The 27106-nt window shown below is 41.0% G+C and overlaps 1 protein-coding gene across 3 annotated transcripts in view; it reads left to right on the forward strand.

Moving 5' to 3' along the window:
• Window positions 1-346: 346 nt before the first annotated feature.
• The window catches only part of LOC110072299 (rho GTPase-activating protein 7), a 128991-nt gene continuing 102231 nt past the window's right edge, over window positions 347-27106 (forward strand). For 2 of the 3 annotated variants that reach the window (XM_020780503.3, XM_078385820.1), the window contains exon 1: window positions 23698-24385. In XM_020780503.3, the coding sequence (XP_020636162.3) occupies window positions 24271-24385 (115 nt within the window). In that variant the 5' untranslated portion in view covers window positions 23698-24270. Of the gene's footprint in view, window positions 437-23697; window positions 24386-27106 lie in introns of those variants that run through there. The other variant, XM_020780508.3, reaches the window with a different exon arrangement.

A 27106-nucleotide genomic window follows, 5' to 3' on the forward strand; every position in this document is an offset into this window, starting at 1 on the left:
TTACAGACTTCGCTGGCTGCAAAATTTAGATTCGACTTGCAGCCAGAGAATCGACTTACAGACCAGAAAAAAACCAAAATGGAATAAAAATAGAATAAAAATCACTGGTTATGGGATTAATCGGTTTTCAATGCATTGTAGATCAATGGAGATTCGACGTACAGACTTTCCGACTTGCAGCCACCATTCCAATACGGATTAATTCCGTAAGTAGAGGGTCCACTGTACCTCAAAAAGGTCTCATCACACTGAGCTGTTGATTGCCTATCTAGAAGCAGTGCCACCTGAGTTAGAACACCTGTGTGATTTGGCAATTAAGGGCGAGGCTTGTTACAAATCAGTTACTAGAGTTGAAGGAAGAGAACCCATGTGTTGTACAGTGTGTTGGTGAAGCCATTATGAAATCTGGAACTGCTGTGAAACAATATCTAAGCTGGTAAATTTTTAAAATAACACAAAGATTAGTTAATGTTATGTGGGTGGGGAATGTTCCTTGCAGGCATAGAACCAACTTGTATTTTGACAGATGAAAGCGGGTAATGAACGTCTGTGCTGTTTCATTTGGCTGTGTTCCAAATGTGCTAGGCTTCCCTCTTGATACCAATCTACTGCTAATCTACATTGATGTGTGTTGTGGTGCCAAGTTGTCTTTAAAAGTCAGGTGCTGGGAACCCTTTTATGTTGTCTTATTGCAAGGTAACTGTGTACTCTTGGACTATATCTCCCATAATTCCTGATGAGAGCCTGGTAAGGACTTGCAGCCAGAACAAAGCTATTGCCTCAGGTAGCAGCATGGTGGAAGCAGTTCGCCATTTTCTGTAGGTCCGCTAACCTACCTTATCTTTCTCATTCTAATAAGCCATTTACAGTTTGTTGTACGTCCTAAAATAGTGCTTTTTTCAATATTTAATAAGAAGGAATGTAATTGGACAATGTAAGAACTGGTCTGTAACTTGTTAGCAGGGATAAGATAGATCATAGCTAGGAACTTCTAAAGAATGTATAATTTCCAGTTAAATGATGAGACTAGAAAGGGCAGCAAGGAAGGGATTAGAAAAGATTATCAAAGGTAAGGATGTGTCAGTGGCAACTAAGATCAACATCACCCATACTCTTGTATTTCCAGTTGTCATGTATGGGTGTGAGAGCTGGATAGTTAAGAAGCTGACCAATAAATAAACAGACAGACATGTGGCTGAAGGAGAGCTTTGTGGATACCCTGGACTGCCAAGAAAGGCAAACAAGTGAGTCCTGGGATCAAATCAAGCCTAAACTATTTCTGGAGGCAAAAATGATGAAGCTGAGGCTGTCCTACTTTTGGCACATCATGATAAGGCAGGATTCCCTGGAAAAGACAAGAATGATAATGTTGGGAAAGGGGCAACACAGCAGGAAAAGAGGGAGACTAAATATGTGATGGACTGATTCCCTAAAGGAAGCCACAGGCTTGAGTTTACAGGAGCTGAGCTAGACTGTTGAGGACAGGATATTTTGGGGAGCACTCATTCATAGGTTTGCCATAGGTCAGAAGCGACTTGATGGCATATACATACCAACAACAAATAAGGAAATTTGGGATATAGCTAGTAAAGATTAGCTAACATGTAATACTAAAGTTAAGAACGGGGTGCTAAGTAAGGATGAATTTACATGCATATAGGGGCAACTGGGTATTTTTTTTTTAAAACTAATAAAGGGAAAGAGGAAAGCCCATCCCAAGTCCTTACAATTTTGGAAGTTGAATGGGGCTCCATGGAGATCAATGGTTCCAACTCCCAATTGGCCCCAGTTGGGGTAAGGAACACCACATTTAGCAGATTTTTGCTAATTGCTTATTAAATGTTTATATGCTTTAGTTTGTTTTTGATAATAAATATTTTTTTAAAAAAAGATTCAGCTTACAATATAGTTCTGTCTATAGAATGAACAATGGATTTTTTATTTTTTATTTTTTATTTTACTCAGGCAGCAGATTGTCTTAATCCAATATTAGGACATGGACCAACTGACAAATTGAGAAAAACAAATTAATTAGACATAGTCATGAGCACAAGAAAGCTGCAGCTTTCTCTTCCTTGCTCTTTACTTTCTGTGAACTAATTTTGGAGTGGCTTTGTGTTCACTCTGGTATCTTTCCAAGATAATTCACTTAGCAACATACAGATGCAGTAATAAAAGATGTGGCTGCAGGAAAAGTAACAACTGAAAGCAGAGTAGACACAAACCAAACGGAAGTAGTGTGAAGGACCCAGGGCTAAGAAATGTTCAAAGCTGTTCGTTTATACAGTTCCTCTGCATAAACATATATATAATCAGTATAAAATGTTCTTTAAAATCTAGTAACCCTGGGTGGTAGCAATCTCTCCCCACTCCCCATCTTACAGTAATTCTCAACTCTAAGCATTTCCTGATGATAAAACAACAGGGGCTGATCTTATTCCCAGTGGGTGGGGTATTGTGATCCTAAGATGTGGGAGGCAAGGAAAAGGGGATTCAATGAAAACCATATGTTGTCTGATTTTGCCTCGGTCATGTTCTGTGAATGTTACAGTACAAAAACACACTGGTTTTGCGGTTGGTTAAAGTGTGTTGTCTTGGAAATTTTCCTCAGATGTCCAGGTGAGCACAGTGTAGCTTTGTTGCTCCAGATCCATACCAGAATCTTGGTAACATTGCGAATCTGGGATATCACAGTGAATAATTCCTCCTTCTTCCCTGATTGTACTGGCCCAGTTGGTCACAGACCTAATAGCCTGGGCTCTCATTTCTCAGTTTTGAAGCAAATAATAATGTAGGTCTGTTTCTTCACAAAGGTGGTGGTGAGAGAATAGAATGCATTTTGTTTCTGCCCCTGCTCTGTGTGCAATTCCATTGGTTTAAATACAATGGACTTCACCACATAGGTTTTCGCAGGATTACAAAATTTTGTTTTAAATTTACTCCTGTGCTTGTTGGCTCATTTAGGGGCCTTGAAAGTAGCTTGTATACAAAAATTCAAGCCAAATGTTCTGGACGTTTTGGTTGGGGGAGATGTACAATTGCTCATCCATGTATTGAACATCTTTCTTTTCTCTGGGCACAGCAAATAAATTTTCCCTTCACTGGGCATCCTGTTTCTCATTCACACAGTTATCTGCTTTCTGGCAGCTTCCGTGACTGGACAGAGAATTAAGGGATAAATCTGGAAACAAAAATGGTGTTTTCGTACTTGAAACTGCTTTAGGCAGCTTGTCTTTAACTGATAATGAAATGGATGCCACTAGATTAGATCCAGCAATATAACTGAGCAGGACAAGCTTTTCGATGTATTGAATGCATGCTTGACCCCACGCTTGGCAAACTTCAAGGCCTTCATACATGTACATTTAGAGTAACTGACATGTGTCTTGTGTAGCTTTCTATGAATCTGCTGAGCTGTATTCTGGGTAGATTTCTTATCAGAAGAGCTCAGTCCACAGAGGCATTTCCATGGGAATAGACTCTGGGCATTACAGCAGGATTCCCCTTGATGTTCTTTCCTTTCAGAAAATGTATTACTTGAACAAATCAGAACACAAAAAGCTTAGTTGTGTAAGTCAAACTATTTTTCTACCTAGCCCAGTATGGTTTACTCTGAGTGGCAGAAGAGCTGCAGTGTTTCAGGCACAGAGGGGCCACTCTGCTCCCCTTGCTACCTGAGATCTTTTTCAGTGATAATGGCAGGGACAGAATCTGGAGCCTTCTGCATGCAAGTCATGCGTTCTGCTGCACAGTTATGGTCCTTCTCTCTCTTTTTTTGTGAAGGCTGTGGGTTTTTAAAAACCTCTTACAGTTAGTTTTCAAAGTCTGTTTTGCATCTTGAAATGTCACATTTTCTGATGGATCACTAAGTTTTGAAACAGTGGCTGTGCTCCGTCCAGGAGACATTGGCAAGACCATTGTGAAGTAAGCCAGCCCTAAGACTTACAACACATTTGTGTGTGGTTTGATTTGTCATGAAGGCAAGTAGTCGTCCTGATCGAAACTGCAAAATGAGAAATTTGCAAGTGTGGGGGAAGGCAACCTCTGTTATAGCTTTTAAGGCACTTTATCTTCTCTCGCATGCTTAAAATGAATGGTTGTTTGTTATCTTGTTGGCTGCTGCAGAAGGATTCCTTCTCTCTTAAGACACAGTCCTACCATTAAGAGGCCAACAAGAGAGAGCAGAACCCATCATCTTCACAATCCACGTCCGTTGCTCATGTTCATCTTGCTTCAGATGGAAATGGTCAGACTCTCTTGGGGAGATTTGTGTGATTTAAGTCAGGCACATCTCCATATGAAATTGCTAGGACAGTTTTCCCCACGTAAGTGTGTCAGGGTCTGCATCACATAGGAGATCTTTGGAGATCAGTGTCTGAAGACCTGCACTCAAGCCTACATTGAAGAAGTAATTAGTAAAAGCTAGGACCATTGTGAGTCTCAGTTAGAAGAACCAGTTGAGTTTTCATCAGTGGGAAAAATTCTCAAGTATGTCTTCCATTTGGTGATATGGAAGCCACCATAGGAATTGTGAGAAAATGTGACATTTCAAGATGCAAAACAGACTTTGACTACTAACAGTAAGAGTTAGGTTTTTTTCAAACAAACAAACCAAAACCTTCACCAAAATGAGAGCACTTCTGCCTTTCCTTTGTCACCTAATCATGATTTTTCCATCCCATTGAGTAGCTGAGCCATAGTTGCTTTTTAAGACAGAAATTGCAATATATTTTTAGATATTTTATATTATTATTATTTTGTACATATGTATACACACACACATGTATATCTGTTTGGGTCCAGTACTCTCTGCTAATAATCCTTTTCCTTGTATGGAAGGCTCTCCTCTAACTTGCATTTACAAATGCACAGCACTGCTTAGTTAACACATTGTGGCCAGATTCCCCTACTTCTAACTCCATCAAAATACTTCTCTACTCCCGCAAGATTCTCAGAGCCATTGCATTTACAGTTATTGAAAAGTCAAGAATTAATCCAACCCTGAAATGAATCAAAATATCGAATGAGAATGATGAACACAGATATCTGCTGAGAAGCCAGGAAGATATCTAATTTAGATTCTCACTCTTGCTGAGCCATGAAAAATCACACAGGGCAGTAATTCTGCCTCTTGGCCTGATCTACCTCACAGCTTTGTTGTGAGGATAAATGTGGGGAAGCACAGGGTCTGGTGTGCTGCTGGAGTTCACTGAAAGAAATGTGGTAATAAATACAATTAGTAGAACAATACTAGCAGCAGCAGTGATAAATGGTTGAGATTAGCTTTGTTCATCTAGGTTAGCATTGTCAGCTCTGGTAGGCAGCGACTCTAAACTGCTTCCAAGCAGCAGTCTTTCCCATCATCACTATAGCCTCATTGTTCAGATGGAGATGCAGCGGTTGAACTTTCTCAACACAAGGGTTTCCTGCTGCTGAACTGCAGTCTTAGTCCCTGACTTAAAGACCATTGACCGCCACATATTTAAAACAAACAAAACATAGTAATATGACTTATAGTTGATCAGTGCTTCAGAACAGTTTGTGGTGTGGTAGCATTTTGGAGTGTATTGGTTAAAGAACATTTTGCTGCCCCCAAGTGACTATATTGCTTAATTTGAAACTCACTCAAGTTTATTATTTATTTATTTATTTATTTATTTATTTATTTATTTATTTATTTATTTATTTATTTATTTATTTATTTATTTATTTATTTGATCTAAAGTGTTTCTGGGGGGGTTAAGGTGTATTTTAGCGGAATTTACATAGGCATATTACAATTCATTTTGTTTGTACAGATTTATATATCAAAATCTAAATTGAGTGTTCATGCAGCTATGCAACAGCAAATGTCTTTGTAAACTTATTAATTTGTGGCAGTTGCATAACAAGATTTAAACCAATTGCATGGCACAGATACACATAACTAATAGGACTTTGGCCAGTGATAGACAGCAAAAAAAGTAACAAAGTACAAGCCAAAAAAAATCACAAATTCAATGAAATCTGTATGCAGGAAATCTTATATTGCAGGAAATCTTGAGCGAACAGGAGCTACACACACTCATCTGGGGTTTGTGTGTGTGTGTGTGTGTGTGTGTGTGTGTGTGTGTGTGAATGCAATATATGTATGTTTGTATGTATATATGCACACTAGTTGAAATCTGTTAATGTTACAGAGATGTGTTCCTGGCAAGCCTTCATGATAGAGCAATTATACCTGCAAATTAAGTGCATGTTCCCCCCCTCGACTATGCACAAAATAAAGCAAGCTAATTTGCAAACTACAGCTACAGGGGGTGTGAAAAGCTCCTGCTGTGAAAATCGCTGTTTTCAGCATTAAAGAATTCCCTCTTCTGCAGTGGAAACTGTAATATGTAGTTTTGCAGGAGTATCTGTAAATAATAGTTGCAGGGATTATGCCTCCCAATGGATAGCTCCCAGCAAAGTCAATAAAAGCCACTGCTGGGCTCTTTGGCTTTCCCCTCTGTAATAATTTTGCCGGGGGTGGTAATAAGAAAAGAGACGAGAACAAAGCACTGGGAAAACATGAAAGAGGGAAAGTGTTGTTGCCTACCTTCTCCCGTTTAAACTATCTGAATGGGAGAGGGCTACTAAACAATAAAAACCTCAGCTAGCAATTTGTCAAGTCCCAATTTCTGCTGGATGATCATAACTCGTGCATCAAGTTTGGGAATAAGTTTGAACTGGCTTGAGTTTGTGTTAGGATCACTTCTCCCTAAAGAGATAATGATCTCGGGAAGGGATTCACTTTGGATGCAAAACTACCACTTTTAGTGCCTGAGGTAGATCCCTTAAGCCTCAGAGGCACCCTAAGCCTCTATCTTTGTATGACTGCAAGTCCCAGTTTCCTCCTATTTCCTCACAGTTTCTGTTGTTCCATTCTTACAGGGAGAATAGCCTTGAAATTTGTAGGTTTTAAAATAGTTGGTAAGAATGTGTTCATCCTTATTGAGGCAACTGTGGGGGATTTGAGCCACGATTGATGTAAACCCTCTCTCTCTCTCTCTCTCTCTCTCTCTCTCTCTCTCTCTCTCTCTCTCTCTCTCTCTCTCTCTCTCTGTGCTGATGGAGAAGTGCAGAGGCAAGCTGTAAATATTTGCCTGGGGGAAGGTGTGCAACCTATTGCCCCGGTTGCTGTGATTGCCTTTGCAACTTGTAATTCATACTCTTTCCATCACTCTGTGGCAAACGATTTACAGCTTTGCAGCAGCGCTATGGAAAGAGACATTCTACGTAGCTTTCCAGTTCTCCGTAAACCATTTCCGAATTGAGGCACTTTTGAGACTGCCCAGAGGAGCCGAGTGCTGTGAAGCGCAGCTTGTTTGTGTGCAAGTGGCCAGCCTTCAAGAGGGCCCTGACCTGATTAGTGGGGAAAGAGTGCCTCTTTTTCACTTCCATGGCCAGGCCGGGGGTGGGTGAGTGAGGGATAGGGTCGTGAGAAGCAGTCAGGGACATGAGGAGAATGTAAACAGAGGGTCAGATGTACACTTCCCAGATCAACCTAAGGGGGTTATTTCCTGAGGTGGGTCGGTACGTATGTCAACACTGAAAGAACGACATTTTATTTTATGTGGCAGAAAGGGGCCCCCACCACAACCTTGCCTGCCCAAAAGGTAAGAGTGACAGTGTTTCAGTCGTCCTGAATTAGACTCTTTTGCAATCTATATATATGTAAATGTGAGTGTGCCCCATTTCTTTTCTGCTTTTCTGTTTTCCCAGCTCTATCTCAACTTGTTTCAGGGTGGAACCAAATATACAGCCATCTTACTTACATTATGACCAGATCTGCTTCACACATTACAGGAAAACCAGGAAGGAGGAAGTACTAATAAACCCTGTGTTCTCGTTTACAAGAAGAAATAAGCTTCCTCCACCCCCAAAGCATTAATACAGAGATACTGACCACAAAGGATGAGGGGGGAAAGTGATATTCTTTACTTCTGTTCTGTGGTTGGCACTTGGCTCTCTTCATGTGGTTGTATGGAGATAAAGAGCAATGCAGAGACATAAAATGACCCTTTTTCTCAATGTACAGATTTGAAAAAGGTACAAGTAGCAACTGCTGCAGAATGGGCTTATTATAATGATCAGGACTGTAAAGGGAGAGGAAGGGAGAGTTCTTTCCATACTGTACTCGGGATGGGTGGGTGGGACAATTTGCGATTCTCTTTTAAATCTGTATGCTCCCTCTTCCCTCTCTAAGTGATATTTTAGTTTATTCTATTGCATTTCTATTATATCTTGCCTTTTACTTAGCACAGTGACCAAAGGTGGCTTGTTTTACACCATTAAGTCAGAACTGATTCATACTGACCCTAATGGGGTTTTCTGTGTGAGTGAGATATTTAAGGAGTGGTTTTACTAGCTCCACTCCCCTAGTGAGTTTCTATAGTTGAGTGGAAACTCAAACCCAGGTCTCTTGAAATCCTAGCTCATGGTCTCTCCACCACATACCACCCTGGATATCCAAAGGTAGTTTAGAAAATTGTTTAAAAAGCACAACACAGCTGTAGATGCAGTAAGTTGTAACATTAATACAGTTAGTTATGACAGAGTTTGTAAGGCAGCGATCACCCCACTGGCTTTCCAGTTGCACAAGGGTTTAATTGCTGCATCTGGCCCTCCATTTCAGCATAGATGAGCATCAGGCTCTCAGAAGTGTTGTTGGGGATTGGAGGAGTTGATGGCAAGGCTCTCTGGCAAAGCCCCTCATCTCCTGCCAAAGTGATTTCATCTTGGTGATCTGAAATGGCAGGAACAATCATTACAATGGGCACCAAGGGCAAAGATTTTTAACAGTAGTTTAGAACAAAGATGTGTAACCAAATGCAAGGGAAAGAACTTGGTCAGGATGGTGACCAACAGACCTAGGGAAATAAACAAAGCTGGGTGAGGTGAACACTAATCTCAGCAAAAAGACAAAAATAGTGACCACAGGGGGGAAAAACATCTATTTAATACTGACAATTTTTAAAAAATCAAATTGTTAAAGATTTTTTTACATTCTGGTTCAACTAGCAAGTCACAAAGGGAGACTGCAGCCAATAAATCAGAAGGGCTCGGCAGTTGCAATGGAAGTTGGAAAGATCATCAAGTGTAAGGATGTGTCCCTGGAGACCACTGACAAGCTATACTATTCCTGATCACTATGTATAAATGTGGAAGCTGAACAATGAAACAAATTGACAGAGGAAAATACATTGATTAATTCAAAATGTAGTGTTGCTGAAGAGCTGTACCATGTACTGTACTCCAGAAAAAGTAAAAGGCAGGGCCTGGATCATGTCAAGCCTGAAACTATCATTAGAAGCTAAAATGACAAAACTGAGGCCTTTGTACCTGGACATGATTCATGAAATGACAAAACTAACTAGAAAAGACAATAATGGGAGGGAAAAATGAATAATAAAGAGGAAAAGGCAAATTTAACATGGATTGGCTTAATGAAGGAATCTGAGGTCTTTTTAATAGGACCTTTCAGAGTTCGTTAATTTACAGAGTTGTCACAAACAACTCATTGACACCTAAGAGCCACAAAGGGAAACATGTTTTCTGAGTCTAAGCAGGCTACAATACTGACACTGAGTAACATGTCTTTCTGCACTACTAGAAATAAGGTTGGAATGATGGTTATCCATGTGCCAGGATGTCTTGGTGAATACTATGTCTTCTAGCAATAGCAAAGCAGCAGAAAGTTCTATAAATCAAGCTTTTAAACAGTGTTTTGCATGCTGTTGCTACTGTTGCTGTTCCAGCCTTTGCAAAGTGTTTGGAAACTTCATTGGGTCAAAAATGCAGCAGCCACATTGCTAACTAGTGCTGGTCACAGGGATCACATAACCCCACCCATCCCCATTGCAGCAGCTCCACTGGCTGCTGATCCAGTTCTGGGAACAATGCAAAGTGCTGGTTTTAACCTATAAAGCCCTAAATGGCTCGGGCCCAAGCTGTCTTGAGGACTGCATCTCCCTTTATGAGCCTGCCCGGTGTTAAGATCATGAGACGGTCTTTCTCACAGTCCCACCACCTTCAGGGAGAAGGCCTTCTCTGTTGCTGCATCCAGACTCTGGAATTCCCACCCCCAAGAGACCACACTGGCTCCATCTTTGCTGTCATTCTGCAAGCTGATGAAGACCTTTTTATTCAGACAGGCTTTCCCTTAGTGATTAGCTGCCTGAAAGAGGTTTTTAATGGAGCTCTGTGCCTTGTTGCCTTCAATCTGGTTTTAGTGTTGATTTGGTTAACCATTTTAGTATTGCATTTGTTTGATTCTTTTTAAATATTTGTATGCTTTGAGCTTTAAAATATTGTGTTTTAATGATGTAAGCCACCTTGAGTTCTTTTAAAGGAGAAAGGTGTTGTTGAAACATAAAATAAATAAAATAGTTTTGCTTTGTAGGATAGACTCAATAGACCTCTTTAAGCAATGGCATCTCTGCTCTCTCATGGAAGCTTTCCATATTTGTGGTATTGAGCATTGGTCACTTGGAAGTAGGTCACATTTAGCCCCTTGGTGCTCTTCCTCCTGCTGTAACCATGCAAGAATAAATGTCAGTCATGCACCGAGTATGCAGACTAACCTTTTGCTTTCTTATATGGGAATGCATGAAAATGAAGAAAAGGGCAAGCTTTCCACTACCTTGGAGACATTTACTACAAAGAGGCCCATTAGGGAAAGACGTCTCTTGGCACCATAAGGGGAAGTTACGATAAAATCCCTTTTAAAAATATCCTTGCGAATGAATGCCAGAAAGCTACACTAAAAGATTTAAGAAGAAATGAAGCAAAGGTTGGTAGGAGAAGAAGCAGAAATCCAACTAAATCAACACACAGAAGTACTCCAGGAAAAAGCAATATATGCATAACTGAAATATCATATTCATCCTTGTAAATGCAACATGAGATCCTTAAAAGGGAAAAAAAATGATAGGAGTTCTCGATAATGTTCATAATAGGAGGAAGGGGACTTAGTTGCTTCTGCTTCCACGCTCCCTGCCAAAGTCATCACTACTCTTGTGCTGTATGGTGTATAAACACATTCTGAGTTTTGTGGGGTAAATTCTTCCTGCTCAGTGACTAATGAGTCATCACAATAGGATTCATGAGAAGGAATATCTTCAGGCATGATTATTCTTTTGTAGATGGAAGGAAGTTGCACAGTGAATCCTTCTGTTCTTCCCTGCTGTTTCCCCCTGCCCTCGTTTCTTCCCAGTCCAGTATTTTACGTGTTAATAGTATTGCAGTGTTATTAACAGAATAGTGAGGAGGTAGGAGAAAAAAGACACAAGCATCATTTGAAAAAGATGCATAGAAGCAAACAATACGGAAAGAGGAAAGAATGGCAATAAAAAGTGTTGGGCAATATATCAGCCAAAGAAACAAACCAGGACCAAAAAGAGAGAGAGAGAGAGAGAGAGAGAAATGTTGTGGTAGCTTAATGACTAACTGCTATATGTGAATGTGAGCTTTCATGGATGAAATCCACTTCAACAAAATAACATTATTATGTCTGTGCTCCTCTACTTCTAAGTGATGGGTACTTTCAGGGAGTCCATTGCTCACTACAGATTCTGTTTCCTTCTGTGAAAGTTCCTGTAGCTTTATGATGTTTTTGAAATGCAGATTTATTATTTCTTTATGAATACAGAAGCCATTGGGTTTTTGCTTTTCAGCCCACCATGACTCCCAAAGTGATTAAAATGATTCAAAACAGTATTACATGCAAGCCAATCCAAAGCATTCTGTATGTGCCAATTTTTAAAAAAGTATTTCTAGTCAGCAATATCCCATTCCATAAGATTCCAGGGTTCAAACTTGAGACCAGGGAGTAGAACTTTGTCATATGAGATAGGCAGGCCAGTGTGACATCACAAAGGTAGGGCAGGAAAGGTTTAGAGGTGGGGATCTGCTTCTGGCCAAATGACTGTGGGAATGGATGTGAGAGAAATCTTGGTAAATGGGCCAAGAATGGGTCAAAATCTCAGCTGACCAGATCATATAGCCACGCAGAGTGAAGGAGAAAAAAGTGGCTTTTCAGTGGCTCAAGAGATAGCAAAGCAGCTGCAGTCATGGGGGACATTCTTGCAAGGGCACTCCTCTTAAACCACGTTACTTCTATTATGCAAACACAGGGGGGGGGGATTTTTCCTGGCCCTGTGCTACTTTTGGGGCTTGTGAGAGGCTCATCCACATTCCCCAGGGAGTTTGGCTTTTCCCCCTCCAGGCTCTGTACTGCTCCTGGTGGGGCTTGTGCAACAACTTTCAAGGATGGCGCCGTACTCCCTGCCTTGCCCTAAAGGGCACAATGGGCCAGACTACGTGGCACCCAATAGCTCTCTTCCCAGTACTCTTACCTCTGGCTTTTTGCTGTACCAAGATTGCCCAATATACATACAAGAGCCCTCGCACTGAGAACATGCACCCTGATGCCACCTGGAAGTGGGTGGAGATGAGTGCCCGTAGTATATAGGCATGACATACCAACAATGCACGCGCGCGCACACACACACACACACACACACACACAAAATCCTTTTTTCATCTTCCAGAACCTGAGATCTGTGTCTGTGTTGAAGAATTGGAGAACCATATCATTTTCTTGAAGCTCCAGCCAGCACCCCTAGACTTAGCAATTCTAGTTGTTCATACTCACTTTAAAATACTGACAAAAATCCTGTTGCTCGGTGTATTAAATTGCAGTAGAGTAGGCTGTATTGAATCAATGGAGATTTGATGAGTCAACTCTTCTGTATGTTCCATAGGTTCAAATGGGCCTATTCTAGTTCTGCCTTACTATGCTAACGTAAATTGCACTTAAAGTAGAATCCATTTGAATCAATGGAACTTATGGAGGAGCTGACTCATCAAATGCCCACTGATTCAATGGGCCTACTCCGGTGCACTTTACTGTGCTCACTGACAGGTTTTTGGCAACTGAGAGATAAAATATGGTTATAAGATTTTAATTAGTTTTCAATTATCTTTTACTTTCAACAAAGGCTCTGCACAGCGTGCCCAGACAAATGTAGTGTGGTCAGTATCTAGTATGGAGAGGACCTCCATGGTAATGACATCCCAGTTATGGAGCAGTCTTTCCAGAGAGGCTCTCTGGGCTAAATTGTAGTATTGGGGGCATCAGGTGAAGGACTCATATTCACCAGGGCCTCTCAGTTTACTTTTCTCTTTTTAAAGAGCAAATATGGTTCCAACATTTTAAATACTGTGTTTCCCTGAAGATAAGACAAGGTCTTATATTAAGTTTTGCTCCAAAAAATGTACTAGGGCTTATTTTCAGGGGATTTTTTTATGTACAACATTTATTCAAATACAGTCATGTAAACTTCTTCTGGTTGCTGCACAATGGTGGAGGGCATGGCTTCACTTAACTGGGGCTTATTTTGGGGGTATATTACGAGCATCCTGAAAAATTGTAAGGTAAAGGTTCCCCTTGACATTTCGTCCATTCGTGTCCGACTCTAAGGCATGGTACTCATCCCTGTCTCCAAGCTGTAGAGCCAGGATTTTTTTCCATAGACAGTTTCCATGGTCACGTGGCCAGCATGACTAGACACGGAATGCCGTTACCTTCCCACCAAGGTGGTACCTATTTATCTACTTGCATTTACATGCTTTCGAACTGCTAGGTTGCCAGGAGCTGGGACAAGTAACGGGAGCTCACTCCATCGCATGGATTCGATCTTACGACTGCTGGTCTTCTGACCTTGCAGCACAGAAGCTTCTGTGGTTTAATTCGCAGCACTACACATCCCTAATTGAAAAATCATACTAGGGCTTATTTTCAGGTTAGGTCTTATTTTCGGGGAAACAGGGTATATATATATTTTTTAAAGTTCAGCTACAAGGTTTTCACAGTAGCTTCATGGGCAATTCCTTTCAAACTGTCCACTATTTTGAGAAACTAATTAAACCTCCAGGTCTCACCCTTCGCAAGCTGTCTGTCTGTCACTGTAGGAAATGCTCATGATTAGCAGTCCATGTGTGTTGTGAGTTTCAAGTTTAGTTATCTTGCAAGGTTCCAGAACATAATCCAAAAGACTGGGAACATTTGCCACACTGCATGACTTTTGAGATTTTATTTGGTGAAATATATGCAAGGTCACTGACTAACATCAGTGCAACTCAAAGTTATGCCTAAAGATACACTGCAAAGCCACACATTTATTACATTTTTACTGCATTTACAATGTATCTTTATGGAGCTACCCAGGAATCCTCTCTTATTCTGATCTGCACAACTTTGGCAGCTATTACAAAAAGTACACAATTGTTCTATAGTGTATTTCAATGTCATGTTTCTTGTGAGGGACCCATAGATCATGTGTTATGGGTGACTGTATGCACACAGCAGGAAAAAAGCAGTAGGGCATCCGTTCTGTGCATGCACATGCATACACACACACTCCTCAAAAGGCAAACATTTCTGATTAAGTACAGAGTTGCAAGCACTGCTAACTGCATTTTGTTCTAGCAGGCAATGAAGCTTAGTCTGGCTCCAACGGGACAGAGTTTAGTTCTCTTGCCAAATTGTGAGGCTATGCAGACTACAGAATACTATGGAGACTGGAATTAAACACTGGAAGACAAATTGCTACTACAGCGTAAACAGGTAGAGTTCTGCTTTCAACCTTGTGACTGACTCGGTGTTGTTGGATAACATAGGAGGACTGTGCACAGAGTTGTGATTGAAATGTCTGGCATCAATAAGGCACGTTACGTTGCACATTGCTTTGGACTCTAGTCTAGGTGTGAACTGACAGCATTAACAGTTGATGTGTATTGTGATGTGCCCATGAGTCTGATAAGATCTCACTCTCAAGGAACGGGATGCTGCCAAACTGGCATTCCTAGATTTGGAAATTCATTAAATTCTGGCTTCACAATTATCAAGACTGAGACGGCTTTGTCTCTATGTGTGCAGACCTCACTTCCTCTTAGGACGTTTCTTCCTTTTGAACCCTGGCAAATGAGGTCTACTTTAGGACATCACAAAGGATAGCTATATTCCTGCCATACACTGGTTGGGGCCAAAGCAACTGGCCAAGCTCACACAGGGGGCTTGCTGTAGTCAAGGGAGCTTTTCATCTTGCTTTCTTAATGGCTATACCCCCTTCCCCAAAACTTATTTTAAAGCTGTTTTGGAGGCAGTCAAACCCAGTAACTGCTCATTTACTCCCTAGTAAAATCTCAATAGGATTGCATTTATTCTATTTTCTTTTTAAAGCACTCTTTATAATAACCTGGAAAGTAGGGTTTACAATCGTTCAAAGCTTACTTGACCAACAGGCAGTCAGATGGATGTATAGATGTAGGGACATTTTTAGAATAGCACAGGCACTTTGGATTAGGGTATAATCCTCAAACTGCATTGATCTGGCCTTTCTCATTCATGTAGTCACTAGAGGAAAATAATACTTAGATGAGGCTACATTTTCCAATGGAAGCTTTTAAACAAAGCAAGACTGCTGTAGTCCAAACCACAGACCATATGGAGGTGACACCTTTATGACACCTCCACATGGAGGTGACACCTTTGTGACAAAAAACAAAGAGTTACAGAAAGTGTGTCAACACTAAAAAAAAATCATCAGGCAAGATGCTAAAACGTACATACTTTTGCTTTTCTGGTGGTATGAATCTTCGATTGCACAATACATTTTGGAAGATTTGTATCCAGCAGCTCCAAACTACAACAGGGCAATCAAGAAAAATTATTCATTGCTATCACACTCAGAATATCTTGTAAAAGCCACCAGCAAGCCTTCTGTGATGGATTGCGTGTATCCTCAGACCACTACTCAGCAATCCCATCTTTTTGATTCCAAACACTGCATTGCCTGCATGCTTCCTGGGAAGAATATCACCCTTTACAATCACAGTGATAGATGCAGCATCATGTATTTAATAGAATGTCACCTTAAATCCTGTCAGCTCTTTTAATTCACTGCCTGTAGGAAACCAAGATACCATCTGAAATATGTAGCTAAAACAACAAACAATTGACATACATACTTCAGAAATCCTACATTTGCAATCTTGACCAAGAAGCTGGAATGTATAATGGCCAGGCACTTTTTAACTCAGAACAAAACCTATATGACTCATCAATGATCTGGGGAACATCTGGATTTATAGACTTGGCATCTTAGTACTTTGTGGCCTGAATCTAAAGGATTTTATCTGACACCACCCATCCACTTGGGGATACCTTATCCTCTGGGTTATGTAAGTGTGCTACCTTGGAAAGAGCATATAGTGGTGCCTTGCTTGACGACGTTAATTCGTTCCAGCAAAATCGCTGTAGAGTGAAAATGTTGTCAAACAAAATAAAAAACCCATTGAAACGCATTGAAAACCGTTCAATGCGTTCCAATGGGCTGAATACCTGCTTGTCCAGCGAAGATCCTCCATACAGCGGCCATTTTCTGGTGCTTGTTAAGCGAAAAATCAGTCCTAAAAACAATGGGGGGCCATTTTCTTCAGCCGGTGGCCATTTTGAAACCCGACGATCAGCTGTTTGCTGATCATCTTAAAGCGAAAATTGGTTCCTGAAGCAGGGAATCGATCATCGTAAAAATGAAAAACAAAACAAAAAACATTTAAACCATCGTTTTGCAATCAGAAAAGTGATTGCAAAACTTCAACGTTAAGCGGATTCATCATAGAGCGGGGTAATCGTCCAGTGGGGCACAACTGTATTTTTATTCAGTGAAGAAGGTGGAAGCAGAAACATCTTGCAACATTTCCCCTCCCCTGTTTTGTTATACATTCTACTTTCTATACACATAGATTCTTTCAGATAGTTTCATTGTTACCTATCTTCCCTTCAATAATCACAAACCTCAGGACCTAATCCTGGCTGTGATTTTAAAGATCACAAGATTATTATTCATACAACAAATGTGTGGTTTGACTTTTACGGCACTTATGCAAGGAAGGCTTTAAGACCTCCTTGCACAGATATATGCTGACTAGAGATGGGGATGACTCACCATTTTGGCGAGTCGGTCCGCTTCATGAGTCGTCAAAAGTTGAAGCACAAAGTTGCCCCCATAAAGCAACAAATAATGAATATATTTGTTGATTCGGGGGGGGGGGGTAATAAAAAAAACACTCCTTAGAGGACACGAGTATGGTGGTGGTTATGGCAGAAGCAAGAGTTCAAGCTGGAAATGTGCAGACATCATGAGCTTGAGATGAAAAAAGAGCAAGCCCAGCCTCCACTTCCAAAGAGCAGCTGGGCTGATATCAAATAGAATTAACAATGCATTTTCTCTCCTGTTGCTGCTTCCTGCACAAAGATGGTGCTTGTATGTGACAAGAAACAGCAGTGGTCCTGGCCTCCACCTGCTGCTCATGCACACACTGCCTGCCCTACCTTCCCACCATCAGAGGGGATTGTTGAGACCACCCGCCTTAACTCTGAGGACGCCCCCTCAGAAACAGAAACTTGGAGGGAAAACAGCTGGAGCTAGAGGAAGATTATCTTTGAGGCATGAGGCCTCCTCTAGAGCAGTGGTCCCCAACCGTGGACCTCCAGATGTTCTTGGCCTACAACTCCCAGAAGCCTTCAGCAACACCTCTGCTGGCCAGGATTTCTGGGAGTTGAAGTCCAAGAACATCTGGAGGCCCAAGGTTGGGGACCACTGCTCTAGAGGACAGACAGGTTGTCAATGTGCACAAGAAAGACAGAGACACAGAGAAAGAGAAGCCCGTGGTCAGGGATGCCTCCAATGTATTGCCACTGTTTTCTTCACCTTTTCTTTGGCCTGGGGTGACGGAAGTGTATTTTCCTCCTCCTCCTCCTCTTCCTGTCATACCTGCTGCTCCTACTGTACAAGATAAAACAGGAACCTAGGCAATTGCTTATGTTTTCCATGAATTCCCTGCTTTACCATGAAAATATTTTGCAGTCTAAAATGGAAGGTGAGAATGAGGAAACTGGCAGAGCTAAAGTCGCTGTCCTGCATGCACTCGTATGGGAGTAAGCCTGCTCTCTCATCTCATGGAAGGAAACCCTTTACCTGTTTCTCTTTCTTTACTCATTATGGCATTACATGAGCATGGGAAAGTATTTGTTGACAGAGAAGAGAAGAGAAGAGCTTTTATGCTAGCTCACCTGAATATTTTCCCTTCGGCGGTCCATGTAGGCCGTTTCTCCAAGATTCCCCATGTAAACAGGCTCTGTCTTTTCTGTCATACTCTACCAGACTCCCTGGACCATATTTTATTTCACTGCCCGGCTCATTCTTCTCTGAGAAAGCTTTTCCTAGAACCGTGGCTTTCTTTTTTTCCCAACTCCTTAGCCTTTTTCCTGAGTGATTCTTGTCCTTTGATTACATCTGCCGTTGCAGGATATCTATTGGAAATTTCTATTTTAACCCATAACCTATGATATCACTTGCTGATTTGAGTGTATTTCTCGCTTTACTTTTCTCTTGATTATTGTTTGGTTTGTATCTACGTTTTGCTCCTGTCTGTTCATATGCCAATAAAGGTATCGAAATCGAAAAAAATCGACAAGAAAATTGGGAATGGGAATACAGTATATATATTTTTTTAGAGTTGTGAATGTAGTTTTCCTTTGCATAAATATTTTCAGAAAATTTTAACACTTCAATTTCTTGTTTTAAAAAGTATTATATGCTCCTCTCCATCACTCCCTTATCGGACAAGAAAATTAAGACCGAGGTTGCAGCTACATGGCATAATACTTCTGTGTCTTTGTCAGGCTTAACACACTTAGAATTGATTTAAATTTTTGCAATGACACAACACACAGCTAGACATGTATATTTATTTGCCAGAAAATAATAGTCGCAAGGGGGTTGTTCATTTTAAGTCGGTAGTAAACACAATTTATTCTGAATGGTTTTGGCATGTGTGAATGCCTGTATCAGAGTAAACAGTGTTTTAGCGGTCTGTGGGGTTTGCCAAAATGCAGGGTTTGCTAGTTCCAAACTCTTCCTTTTTCCCGCTATCCGTTTTTATTTTTGATCTAGTGCTATGCCAGTTATTATATAAAAAACATGAGGAGACTGGGGACTCTCTCTCTCTCTCTCTCTCTCTCTCTCTCTCTCTCTCACACACACACACACACACACACACACACACACACACACACACACACACACACACACACACACACACACACACACACACACACACACACACACACACACACACACACGTACATTTTGTTGTAGGGAATGCCCAGAGTAACCCACTGTAATGACAGGGAGTGATGGGGGGAGCAGCTGGGACTGTGGAGACAAACTAGATCACAGTTGCCTGTTGTGGGAGCCAAGGAGGAGGTGATGCTGAGACCACTGCAGTAAGGAAGATGGAAAGCACCTTGACAACAACAACAGAAACAGAAGTGAGTGCATTTTCTAGGCAAACTTCCCAGCTGAGCAGTCCTTTTTGCTGCTTGAGCTCAGTGCTGGCAGCACTGTGGGTGATTGTGATGATGCGCATGTTGGAACATAAACCACATGACATTTATTTTATTTATAAAACCCTAATCCAGTTCTTGATTTATTTCAACAGTGTAATTGTACCCTAAAACATGAAGGCCACGTGAAAAGGCCTCAAACAAACATTTCTGACCTGAGCCTCTCTGTGCCTTGAAAAGGACCTGAGTCCCCCCCAGCTGAAACCTAGAACCTCATATGAGACTTTGACCATAGTCTACCCTTTCTCATCCCATTCATCATCAGAAATGCAAGTAGGAAACCTCGAAGTCCACACTGACAGGTACAAAGAATGGGACACATGTTTCTAAGTGTGGCAGATCTCAAAGGGACAGGTTGAAATCTCATAAGACACACCATGGCATTATTTGACATAAACTTGGGGATTTTATGAAAAATTGAATTAACACTGACTTTGCTGAACAATGAGTATATAATTGGTTTTTACTTAAACATGATAAAATGCTTTACATTTATTTTTTATTATTAAACAACCCACTGTAGGACAGGTAGCTTAACTATGTCCTGTCCCATTGCTATGCACGGTGTTATACCATAACACCAATAAGCTCCATGTTAATGTGATGATTACTTGCAGCCTTCCAAAGACAGATCAAAACAATTAGTACAATTGTTTTGCTGAACCATCTATCCTTTAACAGTTCTCCCATCCAGATACGCACAAAACACTCACATTCAATTGTATTGCAGTGACAGGGAGGCTACAGACATGGTCTTTAAATGTACAGGAAAATTAACAAATAAAGCAATGTGGCTCATAAATTGATTGATAACCAATGAAGTTGTCAAGAAAGTATTTGAATACATGAATTCTCTTGAGGGAGAGTTAAAGCAAACGAGCATCTGGTGAAAATAAAAGCAACAACAAACTATTTACTGCAGATTATAAACATATGTTTCACAGGCATGGCGGGGATTTGACACAGCAGAACTTACACAGGGAAGTGGGTTAGAGTTGTCGTTTGCTTGCTTAGCTTTGAACGTTAAATGCTAAAGACATCTCTAAGGGTCTTTTCCTCTCCTCTCCTTTTCTAAAAATCTGCTTGATGCTGTTATCCCTTGAAATTAAAGCAGAGGAAAGCTTTCTTAAGGCCTCAAACTCGTGGGATTTTGCAGACCTCTCTCTCGCCATGTATGGACAGGGAGGGGACATGAATGTTGCCCCCAACAACTTTCCTACCTTTTTAAAAAATTGACATTTTGCTCTATTGTTTTCAAAAAAAAATTCTGACTGAAACCTTCTCAACATAAATGATGGCTTGGATGCAAAACAACATTTCTGTTGTTAGGCTTTTCAAAAGCTTTGATTAATTTCTATACTTCTCGGCATGGGGCGATAAACTTGATTTTCCACAACTCCAACAATTATTATTTCCATGGAGCTGAGCTAAACTGAGGAGTGAATGCCAGTTATGATGCAATGTGCTGCCCACATCTGCCTGGTACCATCAGAACATATAGTCTAATTTTATTCCTCATAATTTGAACCCACATGGTATGGTCTCCCTCTCTAGAGCAGAAGTGGAGGGGCTGGGGCCTATATGTCTCCTTGGACCCAACCCATGGGCTAGAAGATATCAACAGTCAGGCCATGTTTGAACTAGCATCGTTTTCAAGCTGACAACCCAAGTTTCTCTTTTGTTGAGGGAGCCCCTTACGCTTACCTCCTGCCAGTGGAAATAGCACCGTCTAGTCACTCAAGGTGACTAGAAAACACACTCCCACAGTATCCCGAAGTGCCTGGTCTAGTGTGATTATGGAAAAGGAACAGTGAGGTTCTGTGATTGCGTTTCTCACAATACAAGAATGTTCTGGATAGTCCTCAGAAGGGAGTTGAATGGAATTTGGTGATGGATATTTAGTAATTGGTGTGTAAAGACAAGGACTCTCCACGTTCAATCAGGACTTGTTGAGAGAGAGAAAGACTGATATTGAACGAAAGAAAGAAACCTCAACTCTCTCTAGCTTACCTCTCTCCAGAATTGAGCAGATCTTCAAGGAAACATCCAGACACATGTTTTGCCTATTCATTGGCTTCAGTTACAAGGGACACTACTGTATATGGGAAGCACTGTATAAAATGGACCCCTCCACGTGCATATGACAAGGCCTCCTGCATCACTCTAAAGCATCCAGTATCTGTTTTATCATTCTGGTCAACCTTCCCTGCTTGGGAAGTCCACAAGCAGAACATGAGTGCTACAACAGCTTCCCAGCATTGGCTAGTGACATACTGCTTCTGGAAATGGAGGCTTAGCATACAGCCATCCTGATGGACAGCCATTGATAGATTTAGCCTCCAGGAATTTTTCTAGTGTCCAGTTTAAGCTGTCTATACTTGTCGTCCTTGCTGCAGCTCTGGCAGCAAATTCCATAAATTAATCACACTCATGTCTGCCGTAGATCTTGGAAAGAAACTTTTGAAAAGGAAGTAGGTGTCCTTTTGGTGGGGAGGCAAATAGTCAGGACACAGTCAGAGAGGACATAGCTTGCATTTTGGACCACTTGTGGCACAGTCCAGTGCAGACTGTTCCCAGCAATCGCACAACGTGCAGGAGATTGTGAACCAGCCTGACTCTGATCCCTGTCCAAGCTGGACCATTTTTGGAGACTGGCTGGAACAATTCTTGTATGGACAGAAGTGTTTTCAGGGAGACTGCTTCCAACAAAGCTACCCTTTCCAACGTGTTCAGATGCAGTCTTTTCTTGCTTCCCTGTGCATAAACAGAAGCTAGCATAAATACTAGTTAAATGCTGACCAAAGTCCTGTTGCTTAGGAAATTGCACTAGAGTAGCCCATTGACTCAATGGGGATTTGATGAGACAGCTCCTCCATATGTTTCATTAATTCAAATGGGCCTACTGTAGCTACAGCTTGACATATTAAGCTGCAGTTCATGTAGGCCCATTTGAATCAATAGAATTTGTGGAGCAGTTGACTCACTAAATCCCCATTGATTCAGTAAGCCTATTCTAGTGTGATTTACTACATTAAGCAACAGGATTTTGGCCTTTATCTGAATACAATAAGACAGTGGTCTATGGTACAAAAAACGCTATTTGCTTTTCCAGTTCCTGAGTTTTACACATTTTTGCTTTTTTTAAAAAAGCCAGGAAAAAGTAATTCGGTAATAGAAGAATCTTGCATATAACTCTTGGGAATGCCCCCTTTCTATCTGAATTGTTAGCTGTGGGAGCTGAATTAAGTGGTTGAGAGCATTAAGTGATCCACTTGAGACATAATCTACAAATGAAATATAGTGTGGTATATTGATATCATGTGTGGTATGTTCTAGCAGTATGAGAGAAGAATCCATATTACTGCTGTCTTTGCAATATCAAGGGAATAGCTCTCTCTAATCCTAGAAAGAGAAGATAAGAATATTTAAAAATTTATCACAGCAGGGAATAAAAGAATGTCAAAGCAGCATTTTCCACAAACCATCTATTTCAATATACTGAAGTTGTGCCTGCATTCCAGCAGTCGCTGCAAGGATCTGCTTGCCAAAGTTCCACAACTTATCTCTGAATTATTTGTCATAGTGAAATAACAAATATGATTTATATCAAGTTGGAAACCGATGGGCAGGATACAGCTCTTCCTGTGCATGCAATCGGATGTTAATAATGTAAACTGGAAAGTCAAGTGATGAAGAAGAAGTTTTGAACATCAGTGCATCACTGTGTCATTTTGGTGGGATGGAAGAGAGAGCGGACTTCATCTGGTGAGTCCTCATTGTTCAGGGAGGCAAAGGGTGGCTCTAAGAATTGGCACAACACAAAATGAGCAGCTGGAATTTGATGCTGCAAGAGGGGGCAAATATTGACAGCTGTCAGCATGAATGGTTCAAAAAGGCCACCAGGGAGTCAAATTAACAGATAGCTCTGTGGATTGGTGTCATTTGTAATGAGCCAGACAAAACTTTCAGGTGTGCAGCCCAGAGTTTGGAAGTCTTTTTTTTTTTACTACAGCTCCCAGAATCCCTTAGTGTACGTACTGGCTGGGTGATTCTGGGAGTTGTATTGCAATAAGTGACTTTTCCCAAGCTCTGGACTATGAACAAATTCAGTTGAGGATGTGTGGGGGAGGGAGTTGAACGGCAGGGAGGTCTCTTGCCTTCGTACCCTGCTGTGGAGTCCTCAGACGAATCTGGCCAGATCTGGTGGGAAACAGGATGTTGCACAAAAAGGACTTGGTCTGTGTTTGATCCGGCAAAGCTGCTCTTCCCCCATACAAGAGAAGAACAGGGCAATAAAGAGGACTCAAAAAGGAGGTAGCTTGTTTCACATGCTGTTAAACGGGAGAGGCTTGGAAGTGGGACAGAGAGCCGCCTGACATGTTATTGTGTGGTTGCCTGAATCTTTTCTTTGCACCACCCAGCAATGAGCATGTTTATAAAATGTGGCAGCTGAGATGTAGAACTATACTTTGGGTGGGGGGCAGGAGGGGGCTCTACTGGGCTGCTATTTCCTCTTCAGCCTGACCCCAGATTGTTTGGAAGGAGTTTCTTCCTCCTCCAAGATCTCTCCCTCCTTCTCTCTCCATTCCAGCCTCTGAGGGGTGTTAACAAATTACATGCAGGCTTTCTTACAACAGAGCAAATCTTTCCCCTCTGTCTGATCTATGAGCAGAAAGCTGGACGGATAGAACTGTCAACCATGATAGACTTTTGCTCAGGCAGCTGGATCTTAGGAGGTTAGCAGTGGACTACAGTTACCCGAATCCACAGCCGAGATGGCCTATCCAGGGAAGTCTCGTCTGAGGAGATCTTTCAGCGAACATGTCAGGGTCTCCACCAACAAAGCTTGGGATGTCTTTTGGAAGAGCACGCGAGAAAAGCGTTTATCAGGTCAGTTCTCTATGTTTTTTTCTTCCTCTATGTCCTTGTTATTTCCCAAAGCTAAATGAATATTGCTTCACTTCAGAAATTACTTGTATTCTTTGAATTAATGTTTAAATATGGAGTTGGGGGGAACCAAGATAAAGTTTCTTGAAGGCTTTATTGGTGTTGTATTGGCATACAGTGTTTCACCTGAGGCACTGTGTGACACTGTGGTGCTACTGAACAGGAATGTAGGATGTTGATTCCGAGCATGTCTGCCAAGCTCTTGATGTGGTCATGACTTCCATAATCACTGACGCAAACTAGCCTCTATACATAGGATGATAGGCAGACTTTAATCCTTAATGTGTCAAACAAGAATGTAGTAAAGTAGATGTTGGGATTTGGAATCTCGTGTGAAACAGAGGGTTGCGAAATGTCATATTAGCCCTGTCCTCTTGTGTTACAACACTCCAACCTGGTGACCGCAAACAGCTGTTGCATGAAGCCTAGAACAAATCTAAAACATGTGGAGTGTACGTTGTTGTATCTGACATTCCTGGTAGTATGCAATGATTTGGAGTACTAATGCCAGTCAGAGTGGTTGTAGAAAAGCAATGAATCTTAGGTTATTATGTGATAGTGTGCAGAGAGACATGTTGAGACTCTGACACTCAGTGGGGAAATCTGGTAATACAAAGCAAATGTCTAAGAGATGTTTACTAAATAGAACCATTTTCAAAGGTAGCTTCTGTTATCAGAGGACCGTGTTCCACAAGGAAGTTTTGGTATTTAGTTTGAAGCCTGATAATCTGTATCAATTTACGGCATTTGCAATTAGGAAAGGTGTTGTCTTTCTTGAAGGAACTAACCAGTGTCTAAGTAATAATAAAATAATAAATTTTTACATTATTACTGCTTGAATTCCAAATTATTAATTCATGCTTAGTTGTTAGCGTGCTCTGCAACAAAGTGACAAAGTTTCAGTTCTAGATTATATGTTTTTCTTTTTTAACAAGTAAAGGAATGCTTTTGAATACTGAAATCAATGCTGATAAATAAATGCGTTATAGGACAGGAGGTGGGGAAACCGACTGATGTGGGTGCCACAGCAACACATACAAATCTAGTGTAGTGCTCCATTCCACTGCCTTCCTTTCCACTGCAAGGAAGGGCTTTACTTGCTCTGTGGTTAATTGAAGGTCAATTTGGTAAGAATGGATAACATTTCACTCAAATGATAATCTTGAGCAGCCTCCAGGTTAAAGAAATATTTGGTATTTATGCTAGCAGAGTGCAACAGTCTCATGCTGAACTTAAGAATATTAAACAAGAGTAACTATTTCAGAAATTCATAACTATTAAGGAATGGTGATATACATTTATTGCCTTAAGAATTTAGGTATACAGTGGAAGAAAGAGCCCTAAAACTGGCATCTGTGTATTATTATTTAGACAAGAGGGGAGAATAACCATAGATTCATAGAATAATTGAGTTGGAAGGGGCCTATAAGGCCATCGAGTCCAATCCCCTGCTGAACATAGGAATCCAAATCAAAGCAGATCTGACAGATGGTTGTCCAATTTTGTCTTGAATGCCTCCAGTGTTGCTTCCATGATGATGCCTGAATCTATGTGGCTAACTGTGGTTCACATTATGTATGAGGTAGCTGGCTGGATAATTTAGTGAGTTAGGTATATGGCTGCAAAGAGTTTCACCATGCCATTTAGAAATTCTGGAACTTGTAGTCCCCCAAACTATCTTTCCAAAGCAATCCCTCTGAAATAATTCACACAGTTATCATCAAAGTTGCTAGTAAGCAGATCCTGGCCTCTGTGGATGTGAGAGAATATTATCCTGCTCCCCCCTCCCCTGAGACTCTTTGAAAAGAAGCATCTGTGACATTTCACCACATGGCCTCTGCTTGTTTCACCAAACACAGAGCTTATGCTATGTTTCCCAACATGTCCTTTACCACGCTGCCACCAATTGATCTCTTTACCAACTACATTTCCTATGAAAGACTGAGGTTTATTCACTCCTTAAATTTGAAATAAGAACAGGTTTATTGGTTACAAGTTGTTTCAGGAATAGTTCATTCTTAAAGTTATACAGAGCTTCCCTTAACCTCCTTTACACTTAACTAATACATACAATACTCCGACTGTTCACTCCCTAAACTCTCTTTCTGCCTCAAGACCCAAACTATCTTCCTTTCTCTTCAAACATTTCTTCCCTATTTCTCTCAAAACTCTATCTCTTCCCCACACTCTGTTACAGCCTCCCTTCTATATAGTTGACTCCACCTCCCAACAGCTCCCTATTGGTTCATGCAAATACCCTGCTGAATATTCATGCCAGGGTGACTGCTACACTGCTCCGCTCTTAAAAGTTTGTTTTATGAGGGGAAAACTTACCAGTTTACCATCTTAAACAAACAAGGCATTTAATAGAATTACTAACATTCTTACCATACTTACAATTACCTATACACACTTGCCATATGGGCTTCTATCAAGTAATACATTTACTATTTAAACTTACCACATTATACAGTCCTGGAAACCATACATTCATAAATATTTTCCTCTAAATTGAATCAAACATTACAGATATAAACATTTACGTTTACACTTAATCATTAGGTCTTCTGGACAAAGTGTCCGCTACCACATTTAAAGATCCTTTGATGTTTTTAACTTCAAAGTCATAATCTTGGAGAACCAAGGACCACCTGGTCAGTTTGC

Source organism: Pogona vitticeps, chromosome 2 (genome assembly GCF_051106095.1).
Source record: "Pogona vitticeps strain Pit_001003342236 chromosome 2, PviZW2.1, whole genome shotgun sequence".
Lineage (NCBI taxonomy): Eukaryota > Metazoa > Chordata > Lepidosauria > Squamata > Agamidae > Pogona > Pogona vitticeps.